Source organism: Sphaerodactylus townsendi, linkage group LG04 (assembly GCF_021028975.2).
Source record: "Sphaerodactylus townsendi isolate TG3544 linkage group LG04, MPM_Stown_v2.3, whole genome shotgun sequence".
In the NCBI taxonomy this organism is placed as follows: Eukaryota; Metazoa; Chordata; class Lepidosauria; order Squamata; family Sphaerodactylidae; genus Sphaerodactylus; species Sphaerodactylus townsendi.
In genome coordinates this window covers 141,024,335-141,038,188 of record NC_059428.1, presented here as the reverse complement: position 1 = coordinate 141,038,188, position 13,854 = coordinate 141,024,335, and the positions used below count along the sequence as shown (strand labels likewise).

The following is a 13,854-nucleotide window of genomic DNA, read 5'->3' as shown; positions in this document are numbered from 1 at the left end:
ATCTTTTTGCATCAGCGGTGCTTTGTCCGCTAGAAATTATTAAGAAGGTTGTGGGCCCCGAAAGCAGAAACCAGCAAACAAACAGGATCCCTTAACAGGGTTTTTGTCTGGCTCCCCACTTTCACACGCTAAACTAACTCTAGATTTCAGGACTGGGGTACCCGTCCCTATTTTTCCCCTCACGGCTAAGAGGATTTACCATCACGAAATTTGGTAGTGGCTGCAAAATTGATGCAGAAATGTGACGAGACTCCATATGCAGGAGTACTCTACCACTGAGTGTCGAGTGCTGGGAATGAACAGTGGGGTAAAAATGTTGCCTGCTTGCCAATGCCTAAGGGGCACCCGTCTGCTCTGTATTGTGGAGCGAGCACAGTTGTGACCCAAAAGTACTCTCCTTTTTTGAAGGAATGCTCTGCTTTTAAAAAACCAACCCAGACACAAACTTTACAAAACTGAAATATCTGTGTGGCCATGCATGGCCAACTCAGGATTAATGGCAACCTTGAAATATTTCCAAGGAATAATTCTGTGGAAGAATTTGGGAGCGTGCTAAATTTTTTTTTGGGGGGGGGGGGGATCATCATTATGAAGAGACCAGGTCCTAAAGCCCTACTGAGTTTCCTTTCGCGTTGAGCTTGGCGCTCTCCATTTCTCTGAAACTTTGGACCCCCAAAGAGAAGACCGATTTGTCTGTCTCGTACATTTTTGAGGAGCTACAGCCCCAAACCCATGCAGCTGTTTCTATCAGCATGCAAACCTCCTCCCATCTCGAACAACAGGGGAGTTACTAACTGCCATGTCTCATTCCCCCCCTTTCTGCAGAAGCACAGAGGCGACCGTATTATGCCGACTACTCGCCGGTGCGGAAGTACATCCACACCCTGTGCACGAGTCACTATTTGGATCTTTTCATAACCTTTATCATTGGTGTTAACGTCATAACCATGTCCATGGAACACTTCAACCAACCTAAGGTGAGGACTCTGCGGTTCTGGTTGCTGGAGAAAGGCAGCTCCGTAACGTGGCGCATATTCCGTCCCCAGCACCCCCACTGGATAGGATCTAAAGCAAGCTTAGCAACAAAGAAGTTTTACTGCCTGAGATCTTGGAGACCGAAATAATTGGACTGTCTGGCTCACGACACGTCATACAAAGACTCTATGGCAGGGGTCTGCAACCTGCGGCTCTCCAGATGTTCTTGGACTACAATTCCCATCAGCCCCTGCCACCATGGCCAGTTGGCCATGGTGGCAGGGGCTGATGGGATTTGTAGTCCATGAACATCTGGAGAGCCGCAGGTTGCAGACCCCTGCTCTATGGAAGGTTAGGTTGATTTATGGGTGATAGACCCAGGGAGGACTGTAAACTGCAATTGCCAAATGGAACCCCTGTGCTCAGGAGCAGTATACCTGTGATTAACCGAATCACGTAGGCCTAAGGCTGAACCTTCTGGTTGGGAAACTGCTGGGGATTTGGGGGTGGAGGATAAAGTTTGGAGAAGGCATGGGATGAAATGCTGTGCAGTCTGTCCTCCAAAACAGTCCTCCGTGGGAACTCATCTCGGTAGTCCGGAGATGTTATCATTCGTAGAAATCAGCAGGTTCCACTCGTAGGGTGGTAAAATGACCCAGAACTGGGACAGAAAGCTGTTGACTCTAGCATGTCACGCCTACGAAAGAGTGCATGGGACTGAGTCCCCTTCCACACATGCAGAATAATGCACGTTCCGTCCACTTTCAATGCGCGTTGAAGCTGGATTTCTTTGTTCCGAGTAGCAAAATCCACTTGTAAACCATTGTGGAAGTGGATTGAAAGTGAGTTATTCTGCCCGTGTGGCAGGGGCTGAGGGGAATCTGACGGCAGCACTTCTCCGTGTGTGCAGATTCAAAGTGCAATCCCGAACCAAGTTGTGTGCTTCTTGAACCCTTAGACTTGGAAGTGTTTAACTTCAGTTTAGGATTCAGCTGTCAGTTATGGAAAGAGGTTTGCCTGTTGCTTTCTTACTGTCATGTAGGTGTTACAGACAGAAGAGCCCTGCTAGAAAAAAATAGGTTGCTCTTCTAAAATGTCCCGTTCCTGAAAAACCTCAGGGGCTCGTTTCACCTTCTGATCAAAATCTGCATGACTGACCCAAAGAGAAAAACATGAATTTTTGAGGAAATTTTAAATGAACGTGTATTAAATGTTGTAACAAATATAACAACAATCTCCAACAACATAGGTGTGCGAACCAATACAGCTTAATGAAGTGAATATCAGCTAATCAACTAACCAAGTAAAGACGTAGAAACATATTTTAAACTACGTTGTTGGGGATTTTGGTGCTGCTAGCTTTAAAAATGTGCCCCCCTGCAGGCTGAAACGCAAAAAACGCAACCCCCCCCCCAATACAAAATAAATCAGATGGACCTGAATTTTTCGGGTATACCCCTTTGAGATGTCAAATTAGGCTTGGCCAACACCCTAGAAATTTGGTAAAATTCAGATTCGGATTTATTCAGATTTGGATTTAAAATTCAGATTCGGATTTATTTGGGCATAAAATTATCTGTATGCCAGAATAAGACAAATCAATATTTGGGTATACCCAAATATGTTATTTGCTTTATTCTGGCATACAGATAATTTTATGCCCGAATAAATCTGAATTTTGCCGAATTTCTAGAGTATTGACCAAGCCTAATTTGACATCCCAGCGGGTAAGTTCTGCAAGATGGCTTATGACAGAAGTCAGTAATTTCATATCAAATCTGACATGGTCTGCGTAGAGACAGGAAATAATGCTCTTTGGCTAGGTGTATTACGGTATAAGAGGAAACGTCACAGTGAAGAAACCCAACCTAACATCTGTCTTTGATTCTTTACAGTCACTGGATGAAGCATTAAAATATTGCAACTACATATTCACCATCGTGTTCGTGGTTGAGGCCGTGTTGAAGTTGGTGGCCTTTGGGTTCCGGAGATTCTTTAAGGACAGGTGAGACTGCAGGTGGGGGCTGATGCTGATGTATTTCATACAGGTGTCGTCCCCAACCTTTTAAAGCTGGCAGGAGCTTTTGGAATAGTGACACCCCAGAGAGATTTTTCCAAACCTTAAAAAGCAGACTTTTAGAACAGGAAGACCATACCTTGTTGGGGCAAGCAAATAAATCATGCTCACCCTCTCTGACGGAATAATACTGGAACAGGAGCACATAGCCAAATAGCTTGAATTATTAACTGAACCCCAACAGAGATGGATTATCACAAGGGCCAGATTCAACACTTTCCCGTTGGCCATTACAAAGGGTCGTTACTTATCCATCCCTCTCCAGGATCGGGTTTGTCCACACTGTAAAAACCAAGTGGAGACGCTTGCTCACATTATACTCGACTGTCCAAGATATGTGGGCCTTAGGAATTTCTCTCCCAGGCTGACCCTAGACAAATCTGAAAGAGACTCTAACAGTTCTGTTGTGGAGCTTTTGTTAAACAATACAGATGTCGTGTTCTTGGGAAAAGTAGCAAAATTTCTTTTACAAGTGACAGAACTTTCTAAGTAATATATACTGCTACCCTGTTTCCCCGAATATAAGACATCCCCTGAAAATAAGACGTAGTAGAGGTTTTGCTTAAGTGCAAAATATAAGGCATCCCCCGAAAGTAAGACGTAGCAAAGTTTTTGTTTGGAAGCATGCCCGACGAACAGAACACAGAAATATAAGACATCCCCTGAAAATAAGACATAGCACATCTTCTGGAGCAAAAATTAATATAAGACACTGTCTTATATTCGGGGAAACACGTATATACATTCTTTCTGTCTGCGTTTTGAATGTACTCTTGATTTGTACTTTATAAATGTCTGGTAACGCTCTACAGCCTATTTTAAATGCCTCATAAAGGTTGTTGTGTTGTGATTTGTGACACCGCATGGATGCCACAAAATAACTCACCACCAGCCACAAAATATCTGCCACCGAACCAGCCACAAAATATCCGCCACAGAGCTGGATTCAAAAGGCTGCTGCAGCTTCAGTCACACAGTGAAGATCCTTGTGCCATGGTAGCAGCTACTGCCAAAGCAACATGAAAGCCCCATCTGATTCCAACCAGTTTCTAGAAAGACTTGGTGGGCACCCAGAAACAGGTTGGCAGGCACCGTGGCACCCACCAACACCACACGGGGAGCCTTGTCTTCAATGGTGGGATTCAAATAATTTAACAACCGGTTCCGGTGGTGGGATTCAAATAATTTAACAACTGGTTGTTTACATGCACTGTTTTAACAAACGGTTCTGCCGAAGTGGTGCAAACCGGCTGAATCCCATTTTGTGATCAGTCTCCCTACCCCTGCTGCAGCCATTTTCTTGTGGTGCCCAAAAGCTGTTTCCATCCCAAAGGCATCCATGGGTTTGAAAAGATTTGGGGAGACTCCTGGGCAAAACCGTCACGTTTGGGGGGAAGCCCGCGGGTTTTGCCTGTGGCTGACGGCAGGCACCAAGAACAAATGTGGCACAGTTGTAAAAATGGACTTATTTTAGATGCTCCCATTCCGCCTCTTAGTAGTTATGATCCCAAACGTTTTCTGATTAAACAGTCTACAACAGTATCCTGCATCCATCTTGACCTGTGGTCACCCAGCCTTGGCACCCTCATCTTTAATGACCTCAGCATCTGCTGCATTTCTTCCTTCCCCTGTGGGCTGTTAGTGACAGTTACGGGTATTATGGACTGTTCCAACTTCCATCTTTTTGTCTGGCAATGACCCTGTAAAGTAGATTATGTTGGGGAATGGTGTCTTGTCACCATTTGGGCTTTGGGGCCCAGTAGAAATTGAAACCCTAACCTTACTACCATCTTGATTTGACCCTCTGTCTTTAAGAGAAGAAGAGTTTGGATTTATATCCCACCTTTCTCTCCTGTAAGGAGACTCAAGATGGCTGACAAACTCCTTTCCCTTCCTCCCCTCACAACAGACACCTTGTGAGGTAGGTGGGGTTGCGAGAGTTTTGAGAGAACTGTGCCTGGCTCAAGGTCACCCAGCAGGAATGTAGGATCATAGAATCATGGAAGAGACCACAAGGGCCATCAAGTCCAACCCCCTGCAATGCAGGAACACACAATCAAAGCACTCCCAAAGTATGCTGATCCAGTCTTTGTTTTAAAATCTCCAAGGAAGGAGACTCCACCACTCTCCGAGGCAGTGAATTCTCCTGTCGAACAGCCCTGATGGTCAGGAAGTTCTTCCTAATGTTTAGGTGGAATTTCTTTTCCTTCATTTTGAATCCATTACTCCGTGTCCTAGTCTCTGATTCAGTGACGAAACAAATCTGCTTCACCAGATAAGAGTCTGCCACCCTTGTGGAAAAGTGGGGAATCAAACCCGGTTTTCCAGACTAGAGTCCACTGCTCATGTGGAGGGATAGGGAATCAAACTCGGTCTTCCTGATTACAATCTGCCACTCTTATCCATTCCACTACACTTGCTGGTACATATGACATATCTCAGTGGTGGCGAACCTTTGGCACTCCAGATGTTATGGACTACAATTCCCATCAGCCCCTGCCAGCATGGCCAAGGTTCGCCACCACGGACATATCTTGAATGCGACCAAACTACGGCACAAAATGTCAAGTATCAAGGATACTCTCTTGAGTGCTGCACAGTCTGATCCTCATTGACTCTGTTTTTTCCTCCTTCCTGCTTCCTCTCGGTCAGGTGGAACCAACTAGATCTGGCCATCGTTCTGCTGTCCATCATGGGAATCACCTTGGAGGAGATCGAAATGAACGCTGCCCTGCCCATCAACCCGACGATCATCCGTATCATGCGTGTCCTGCGCATTGCAAGAGGTAGGTGAAGCAACCGGCCTGGTTCTGTGGCGATTGGCCCAGCCATCTTAGAACTGGCCGCCAGAGCCAAAGCTGCCCCTTTGCTCTGCCCCCTGGGCAGCACATCCATAAGGAGAGGGGCCTCAGATGTCGGCCAGTTTGGGGAGAATTTCCCCCCCCCCCCCCCGCCCCAGAAGTAAATTTTGCTTTGGTGCATGCCCACTCACAAGGGATCTTCTTCAAGGAGCAGCAGTGGCGTAGGAGGTTAAGAGCTCGTGTATCTAAACTGGAGGAACCGGGTTTGATTCCCAGCTCTGCCGCATGAGCTGTGGAGGCTTATCTGGGGAATTCAGATTAGCCTGTGCACTCCCACACATGCCAGCTGGGTGACCTTGGGCTAGTCACAGCTCTTTGGAGCTCTCTCAACCCCACCTACCTCACAGGGTGTTTGTTGTGAGGGGGGAAGGGCAAGGAGATTGTAAGCCCCTTTGAGTCTCCTGCAGGAGAGAAAGGGGGGATATAAATCCAAACTCCTCCTCCTCCTCTTCTTCTTCTTCTTCTTCTTCTTCTTCTTCTTCTTCTTCTTCTTCTTCTTCTTCTTCTTCTTCTTCTTCTTCTTCTTGAAACTCTTCTTTCTCCCATAGCCTATTCACAACTCCAAACGACCCTAACATTATTTATTTATTACTTCCATGGCACAGCAGGAGATTTCTCGCAGGTACTAATTTGATGCTCTAACCACTACCCCATGTTGACTTTCACTGAAACGGGAGAGCCGTGGAAGTTCTCACTTATCATTTGCCCCCATCTTCAAGTTTCCAGACCACTGCTTTGCCTGCTGGACAAAAATGTCCTCCCTGTGAATCGACACTGGATTGAGGATCCTTCTTATGTAGCCACTGTTTTTCTCCTTTGGTGGCCAGACAAATGCCTGACAGAAATTGGCAGCTGGGTATAAAAGCCACAGACCTGCACTGTTATTGATTCCTGGCGTCGGAAATTCAGGGGTAGGCTGCCTCTAAGCCTGGGTGCTCTATTGTTCACTGACTCCCGTCTGCTCCCCTTCCTAGTCCTGAAGCTGCTCAAAATGGCAACCGGGATGCGAGCCCTGCTGGATACCGTGGTCCAAGCTCTACCTCAGGTAATTCCAGTTATCCTGCTGCATTCAGGAGACTCCATTTCAAGTTTAAAAATTGGGGGGTTTTTGGTGAGGTCTTAAGTGGAACCTTGTTTTCTAAAATTACAGACAAGAGGCCTTCAGCCATCCAAAACTGTGTGTCTGTCAAGATGACCCACAGATGAACCTGTGGGCTACGGCACAAAATGTGTGACATTCACAACCCAGAATCCTTAGCAATGGTGGATTCCGCACAGGACAAATATAACATCTTTAGGACATTATATACAGAGGTTTTTTTGGAGGGGGGAGGAGCTTTGCATGGCTCTCTTCCCCAAAATGACTCAAGCTCGTTATATTCCTCTCAACCAGGGCTTTTCAAGGATGGCTAAACTAGCGATCTTTCCCCACCAACTCAGGTTGAGGACGATTCCTTCGCAGACAGCCCCCTCAAAACAAAACAAAACAAAAAAGGAAAAACAACAAATGCCCGCTAGGCTAAACCAATTTTATTCATCTGCTTTTGACTGCGAAATAGCAAACAGATGAGTTGTGAGCAGAGGAAACCTCCGTGGGGAATCTCCACGGGGAATCTGCTTCAGCAACCAAAATGGCAGGCACGGTTGTGAAATTGACAAAAGCTCCGTGCAGCAGGTGAGAAAAAAAGATCCGTTTTGGCTGGCAACACTTGTGTTCTCCTCTGCTGCGGGAACAAAAAATCCTCAAATGGATCTTTTTATAACATCCTCAAGACGTTTTGTTTATACTGTGCGAAATCTACCAATGTGTTCTGCATTTGATGCAAACTCCAGTGAGGCAGAACAGGGGTCAGCATTTTGACTTTGGTTCTTCAGTTACAGTGGAAACCCAATTTTGCCATTTTCCCGGTTTGTCTAAATACTGCTCATTGTCATGTTCTGCGAGATGAAGCCCAATGTTTCTTGAAGCAATATTCTTATGTCTTTCAATGTATATGTATGTCACCTTATTTTAAGACATCGGAAACATTTTAAAAATGCACACAACTAGCTTGGGGAGGAGAGGCAGGTCTTTGTAACGTCACCAGTATTAGCCAATCAGTTCTGAACACAGATATTTTCCCCCCAGTTCTTAAGAAATCAGACAAGCCTTGTTGGACCAGACCAGTGATCCATCTGTCTCACAGTTTAGCCAACCAGCATGGTGTATGTAACGAACTTGAAAAGTCCAGGCAAAAGTAACCTTTTAACAGTTCTTTATTGTACTGGCAGTCATAGTCGAAAACAAGCAATGCGAGTTCTGAAACGTCAGAACTGTGATAGCAGTTTAATACAGTAGCAAAGCTCTATCCCACCACAGAGAAGATAAACAAAGAATAGTTTCACACAGTCAAGCAGAGATAATACCCAGCCGGAATCCCCCAGCATAGGCACACATCCAGAGCCGACAGGCAGGGAAAAAAACCAAGGACAGTACACACACACTAACATCACCCTGACAGTGTAGTGGTTAAGAGCAGGTGCACTCTAATCTGGAGAGCTGGGTTTGATTTCCCACTCTGCCACTTGAGCTGTGCAGGCTTACCTGGTGAACCAGATTAGCTTGTGCACTACAACACATGCCAGCTGGGTGACCTTCAGCTAGTCGCAGCTCTTCGGAGCCCTCTCAGCCCCACCCACCCCACAGGGTGTTTGTTGCTGGGGGAAGGGAAAGGAGATTGTAAGCCCCTTTGAGTCTCCTTACAGGAAAGAAAGGGGGGATATAAATCCAAACTCTTCTTCTTCTTGTGGAGGTCCAACAACAGGGCATAAAGATAGAGGACTTCCCCTAATAAGAACCTCTGAAGAGCCTGTTGGACCAGATCAATGCAGGTCCATCCTTGCCGAATTCCCACTGAAAATTTAATCTAGATACAACCAAGTTTCAAAAGAATTGGCACCTTTTCATCCAGGTTCCAACATCCTCACTTCAGCATGTTTCTAGTGAAGACATCTAGGTCTGCCCCTTTTGGGGGGGTGCCTGCTGTCAGGGGTGCAATTGTTAAGCTAGAACAGGGGTAGGGAACCTGCGGCTCTCCAGATGTTCAGGAACTACAATTCCCATCAGCCTCTATCAGCATGGCCAATTGGGCTGATGGGAATTGTAGTTCCTGAACATCTGGAGAGCCGCAGGTTCCCTACCCCTGAGCTAGAAGCACCAAAATTTCAGAGTGTCTTTAGGAGACCCTCCTGATGATAGCACCCAAGTTTGGTGAGGTTTGGTTCATGGGGGCCAAAGTTATGGACCCTCAAATGTGTAGCCCTCATCTCCTATTAACTCCCATTGGAACAATGGGGGATGGGGCACCCCCTTTGAGAGTCCATAGCTTTGGACCCCCTGGACCAAACTTCACAAAACCTGGGTGGTATCAGTAAGAGACTCTCCTGATGATACCACCCAGATTTGGTGATGTGTGGTTCATGGGGACCAAAGTTATGGACCCTCAAATGTGTAGCCCTCATCTCCTATTAGCTCCCATTGGAGTGTTTTTTCAAAAAGGTGCATATACAAGCAGGTCCAGGAAAATCCCGAGATAAGTGGGGGAGTGCCAAAAACGGGACTGATCTGTGTTCCATGGTTCGGCTGTGAGGAGATCTCGAGGGAACCTGGATATTTTGGGTGACTGTCCCAAGATTAATCGCCAGTGAGGAAATCACCCTCATCCACCATCCCGTCACACAACCAGTTCCTCTGAAAAGCAAATAACAGGGCATAGAAGCCAAAGTGTTCTTGTGATAAGAGCAATATGGTGGCCAACCAGTTCTTCTGGAGGGCCAATGAACAGGGCCTAGAGGATGGGGGCCTTCTCCTGCTGCTGGTATCCAATGTCTTATCACCTCTGAACACCCCTAACAGACCTCTTCTCCATGAATCTCCATAATCCCCCTTTCAAAACCATCTACGCTTGTCGGTTTCTCACCGGGTCCTCCCGCAGTGAATTTCACAGTTGGATGAAAGAAGTACTTCTTTTGGCTAAATCTGTTGCCCATCAACATCACTGGGTGCCCCCAAATCCTAGCATTTGGGGCGGGGGGGGGGTGTTAAAGTTTTCTATGTCCACGTTCTCTGCCTCAATTATGGTTGCCAACCTCCAAACACGGCCTTGAGAGCTCCTGGAATGACAACTGAGATTAATTCTTCCGGAGCAGCCATTTTTAAACCTCTTCTCACCCTTGACAACTCAATTCCCTAAAATTGAACCCCCATATTAGCAAACCCATTGGGTAACTTTCTTTGCGTTCCCCCCCCCCCCCAAAAAAAATTTGGAGCGCATACTTCAGGTTGGGAACCACTACTGTAGACAAGTGGGTTCTTTGAGGGTTGGATTCAATGGCAGTACACCCCAAGGAATCCCTCCACAAATGTCGCTCTTCCCAGGATCGAACCCCAAATCTCCAGGGATTTCCTGACTAGGACTTGGCAACCCCAGCCCAAAAGCATAATCAGCACATGCCCCATTCAGATTCTGAACAGTCGGATGAAACTGCAGTTTCCAGTGTCTGAAAAAGCTTCAGTGTTTTGGGAGTTTGCTCCAGAAGGATAAAAAAATGTACCTTTGAATAACAAAGACGCTTCCAAGATCTCCCTGCTGAGTTACAAATATCACATTCCTTGCTATAATTGCAAACATAATGGCGTTTTACAGAGGACACCTTTTCAAACTGCATTTACAGTGAAGGTTTTATAGCGACGGCGCGCCACCCTGACGTTTAAAAAATTACAGACGCGACACCCAGGTTTAAAGGAGTGGGATCCTTGCCAATCTGAAATATCAATCCAGACTTCTTTTCCAAGTACTTCCTATGGTGCTAAATTAAACGCAGGAGGAGGGGGAATTTATGTCTGTCTCTGGAATGCCACAGAACAGATGTTTTCCACGGTGAAAAATACGAGAGGGACTCCCTGTTCTCGGATTTGACTCAACAGAGGACACGAACGGCAGTTGGCTGTTGACAAACAGCTGTATCTTTTTTAAAAAATACCTGTCGGCTGGGTAGGAAGGCATGCCTCCACAAGAGATGAAATATGCCTTCGGATGAGGCTTGGAAATCACGGTGAAGCCACCAGCAAAGGCATTCCACACTGGTTTGATTCAGAACGACACAACATGTTCGCGGCCAGAATACTCATTCTTAACCACCTCCTAGCATGGCAGCTCTGGTGGATACTGGCACGATGTGTTTCTTTGAGGGTTTACAACCTACCTTTCAACAGAAGAGCACGTGAAGCTGCCCCAAACACACATTAATCTGCCTTCTACGAAATCATTGAGTAAAGTATCCACTCAGGCCCATTCTGCACTGGCGGGAGAAGCGGCTGGCCACCATCATAGTTCATGTTTGTGGAGCCATGGGACTGCTCACATGGGCCCATGCGGGCGGCCCCAAAGCCGCTGCAGGCCGCAGAGGAGGCTCCGCATGGAGCCATCTCTGGACTGTTTTGTTTACTTACCTTTGCTTCCCTCCAGAGCTTCATAAGGTAAGTAAACAAAACAAACAGGCAGCACCTAAAAGCGACACCTTCACACCGGTGCCCTTCGCACGGCGCCGGCCTGAAGATGCCTCTTTCCAAATGGCTCGCTCATTGAGCGAGTTAGAAAAGGAGCGTTTTCCCACCGGGTTTGTGTGTCAGCTCTGCTGAGAGACAAAAAGACCTGTGCATGGCAAATGAATGAATAATTTTCCTGAAAGAATTGCTTCTCCTGAGGAAGACTACAGTGAAAACGTACTTATAAACATGCGAGTCATTTGGGAAGTACTTTCTATATGGAATATAATTATCCTAAAGCAGCGATGGTGGACCTTTTTGAGACTGAGTGCCCAAATTGCAATCCAAACCCCACTTATTTATCACAAAGTGCCAACCTGGCAATTTAACCTGAATGCTGAGGTTTTAGTTTAGAAAAAATCAGTTGGCTCCCTCTTCCTCCACTCCACCCGCTCGAGCAGGGGCCAGCCTGCCCTAGCCTCCAGCAAGTCCTGCTCTGTACCTCTCTAGCATCTCTGTCTCCTCTGCACCCCCACCCCCCCAGCAGCAGCCACCCAGAGCACAGGCACCAGGCCTGCCAGCCGAGTCCTCCCTGCTCACTGCGGTGCACGCACGTCGTGCTCAGTGGCTCAGGCCAGCCTAGATGAGTGTGTGTGTGGGGGGGTGATTTTCCGCCCCCCACATGACAAACTCTGTGTGTGCGTGCTCACAGAGAGGGCTCTGAGTGCCACTTCTGGCACCCGTGCCATAGGTTCGCCATCACTGTCCTAAAGATATTTTAAAAATGAACTATTTTTGTTCAGTAGATATTGAAGATATGGATTATATATCTCAAAAATGAACTTTCATTGTTGAAAAAACTGGATGTACAATTATTGGATTCAGTAACTGGACAATTATAAAATATACATAAATACATTTATTGAATATATTGATTCTCCGTCTTCAGTGTGTGACGCTCTGTTTTGTTCCTCTGTCATATACGTTACACACAATTTGGCTTGTTTTCATCAAATACAATTAGAAATATTTGGAATAATGTCAAGAAACCAGATATGGCAAGAAAAATAAATGGACATGATGATGATTTGGACGGAATTCACAGACTGGTTGATTGAAGTTGGAATTACAGAAGATAAATGGAAAAGAAGAGTTGAAAGAATGAACCTGCTGCTGCACATTTGAAGAAGAGAAGAAAAATATGGGGGGAGGGAGGGAGGGAGGGGGGAAAGGGGGTAAAATGATATTAAGGGTGTAATAAAAGGTTGTAAAATACATGTAAACATATCGATCCAAAATTAAAAATCTTTTTTTAGAAAAGTTTTCTACCAGAGCTCCCACAGTATTGGTGATGTGATGACACTACTCCCGGAAGCGATGCCAGCACCCGATGGCGATGCAGCTGAGGCCGAAATTTACAGCCGATACGCTGCCGCCACCACCAGCTTCCCATCTTGTACTTGGCGACCCTAGTTAGAGCAGACAGCCGTCTGTGCTGATTTCTCCCCATGTTGGACATAAAGGCCAGCTAACTTTCACCTGCGTCTCCAGCTGCTGGCTCTTCTGGACCTCCTCGGGAGCCACTGAGAAATGAACCAACCTGTCTATGTTGCCCTGCTCTGGTTCCCTTTCCTGGGCACGGCAGAGCTGTCTATTTAAAACAGACAAAGTTTCTAGGTCTCAGTGCTTAGAATAAAGTTGTGCTGTGCCGTGGCTCGAGAAGATTCCTCAGAGCAAAGATGGCGTTTCGCTCTGAGACTCCGTCCTCCCATTTCCTCCTACAAGGCTCCCCGAGGCAGTGAATGAAAACTGTCAAACGATGCCTTTAATTTACATAATCAGGCACTGGAGTTTGATTTCAGCTCGCAACATGCAGGGTGCCCTCGTCTGTAGCACGCCGCCTTAAGATATGTCCATTCCCTGCACCATCTCTAAACTGGTCGTATTTGCGAGCCAATGGGCCCCTGCCTTCTTCCACCACATCCATCAGCAGTTCCCAGGAGGAGGGTGCAGCGTTTGCAGCTTTTCTGGCTACTTGCAGGCAGCCGAGCAAGGCTTAAACATTTAATTCCGATGGGAATTAGAAGCAAGCCTTTATTGGCATAGACCGCAGTACAACAATAATAAAAAACGGATTTAAAAAGCATATACAATACAGGAAATAAATGTTAGGTCGAGGGAAATCTACTGGTGTTTAGTAATTTCCAGGAGAAAGTCTGCCACTATCATACAGAGAGAAGGATCAGGGTTGTCCAGCAAGTAGTGTAATCTAATTAAATCGGGGAGATGGGGTAAATGTAAAGGAGTAAGATTCACATACTTGGATCTGATTTCCTTGAATCTGAGACAGTGAAGTAATTGGTGGGCCAGAGATTCAACTGAGTCATCGTTACATGGGCACAATCTTTTAGCCT

General features: G+C 46.3%; 1 protein-coding gene across 3 annotated transcripts in view; it reads left to right on the top strand.

The window, feature by feature from the left end:
- CACNA1H (calcium voltage-gated channel subunit alpha1 H) overlaps window positions 1-13,854 on the top strand; it is a 156,835-nt gene that overhangs the window by 124,806 nt on the left and 18,175 nt on the right. For all 3 annotated transcript variants that reach the window (XM_048495554.1, XM_048495555.1, XM_048495553.1), the window contains exons 22-25: window positions 826-977; window positions 2,871-2,980; window positions 5,705-5,838; window positions 6,888-6,958. In XM_048495554.1, coding sequence (XP_048351511.1) covers window positions 826-977; window positions 2,871-2,980; window positions 5,705-5,838; window positions 6,888-6,958 — 467 coding nt within the window. The remainder of the gene's footprint in view (window positions 1-825; window positions 978-2,870; window positions 2,981-5,704; window positions 5,839-6,887; window positions 6,959-13,854) is intronic.